Raw genomic sequence first — 1842 nt, forward strand, 5'->3', positions numbered from 1 at the left:
AGCGGGTCTGGGGGGGCCGCGGGGGGGCCGGGGGGGGGGCCCTGCCCTATACCCTATACCCTATACCCTATACCCTCACCTCTGCCGCTGCCTGGCCCCGCGAGCCGGGGTAGGGCACCCGACCCGCCTCGTGCCTCAGTTTCCCCCCTCTAGAGCCGGGGAAGGACGAGGCGGTGAGCCGGGGCGAACGAGGGGGCCGAGACGCCTCACCTGTCCGGCGGCGAGCACAAGGCACGGACACGGTTTCTGGCCCCAGCGCCATCCAGCAAACTCTGATTTCAGTTGCACCGGTGCAAAGCTTTGACTCTGGTGACTTACTCGGCATTGACACTGGCGCAAACGGAGCCGAGACCAGACTCAGTATCTCCACCCGGAAAAAGACAGGAGGTTTTTTCTCTGCTCGCTGGGGCTCTGCGCAACCCGCCCCTCTGCGCCCCGGGGACCTGCGCCGGGGGGGGGACACGGCTCCTGGCGCGGCCGGCGGAGGGGACCCGGCCCCCCCCACCTCCCCTTTTTGCCGGGATGCTCCCCTGCCCCGGCCCCTACGGGACCCCCCCAGGCCCGACCGAGGGTGACGCCCCCCCTCCCACACCAACCCCCCCGCCGCCGCCTCACCTCGTCCCCGTCCTCGCTCTCCTCCTCGCTGCTGGACTCGGACGAGTCGCCGGCCTCCTCCGACGAGTCGCCGTTGTCATCGTCGTCGTCGTCGTCTTCGTCGTCGTCCTCCTCCTCCTCTTCCTCCTCGTCGTCGTCCTCGGACTCCTGCGGGGACCCCGGCACCCTCCATGGGACCACAGCACCCTCCATGGGACCCTGGTACCGACCACAGGACCCCGGCACCCTCCATGGGATCCTGGTACTGACCATGGGACCCCAACACCCTCCATGGGATCCTGGTACTGACCACGAGACCCTGGCACCCTCCATGAGATCCTGGTACCTTCCATAGGACCCTGTTACTGACCATGGGATCCCAGCACCCTCCATGGGATCCTGGTACCCTCCAGGGGACCCTGGTACCGACCACAGGACCCCAGCACCCTCCATGGGATCCTGGTACTGACCATGGGACCCCAACACCCTCCATGGGATCCTGGTACTGACCACAGGATCCTGGTACCCTCCATGGGATCCTGGTACTGACCACGAGACCCTGGCACCCTCCACGGGACCCTGGTACCTTCCATAGGACCCTGGTACTGACCATGGGATCCCAGCACCCTCCATGGGATCCCGGCACCCTCCATAGGATCCTGGTACCCTCCATGGGATCCTGGTACCCTCCATGGCACCCTGGTACTGACCACAGGATCCCAGCACCCTCCACGGGACCCCGGCACCCTCCACGGGACCCTCCTCCTCGGCGGCGAGTCTCTCCCCGCTTCGCGCCACGGATGTCCCCAAAAGCCCCTTGGTTTATTACTGCGGGAAAAGGGGAGGCTGCCGAAAGTGGCAGGGGCCCGGGGGTGCACACAGGGTGGCCCCCCCATTCCCCCCCTTCCCGGAGAGTGCCGGGGGTCCCCCGCACCGGGAACGGCACCGCGCCGACTCACCGACTTGGACTGCATCGTCGGCTTCATCTTGGGGTTGGGGCCCCGGATCTTCCCTATGCTCTTGCGCTTCTGCGGGGGGGGGGAACGAGGCAAAACCGTTCAGAGCAGCGGGGCCGTACAGCGCCTAGCGCGCGGCAGCGACGGCCGGGGCCCGGGCGCGCCGGGGCCGGCGGATACTCACGTTGGAAGTGTGCTCCTTGTAGGCAGCCCGCTCCTGGGGCGACAGGCTCTGCGGGGACGGAGCAGACGGTGAGGACGGGGGCAGCGCCGGGCGTGCGCCCTTGCGGGG

At 68.2% G+C, this 1842-nt stretch overlaps 1 protein-coding gene across 1 annotated transcript in view; it reads right to left on the reverse strand.

Annotated features, from left to right (window-relative positions):
• Positions 1 to 120: 120 nt before the first annotated feature.
• UBTF (upstream binding transcription factor) overlaps positions 121 to 1842 on the reverse strand; it is a gene marked incomplete at its 5' end in the record, with an annotated part of 9629 nt that continues 7907 nt past the window's right edge. The window contains 4 exons of the mRNA XM_026058461.1: positions 121 to 330; positions 616 to 762; positions 1554 to 1622; positions 1735 to 1782. Coding sequence (XP_025914246.1) covers positions 136 to 330; positions 616 to 762; positions 1554 to 1622; positions 1735 to 1782 — 459 coding nt within the window. The remainder of the gene's footprint in view (positions 331 to 615; positions 763 to 1553; positions 1623 to 1734; positions 1783 to 1842) is intronic.

Source organism: Apteryx rowi, unplaced genomic scaffold, assembly GCF_003343035.1.
Source record: "Apteryx rowi isolate R43461 unplaced genomic scaffold, aptRow1 scaffold_1471, whole genome shotgun sequence".
In the NCBI taxonomy this organism is placed as follows: domain Eukaryota; kingdom Metazoa; phylum Chordata; class Aves; order Apterygiformes; family Apterygidae; genus Apteryx; species Apteryx rowi.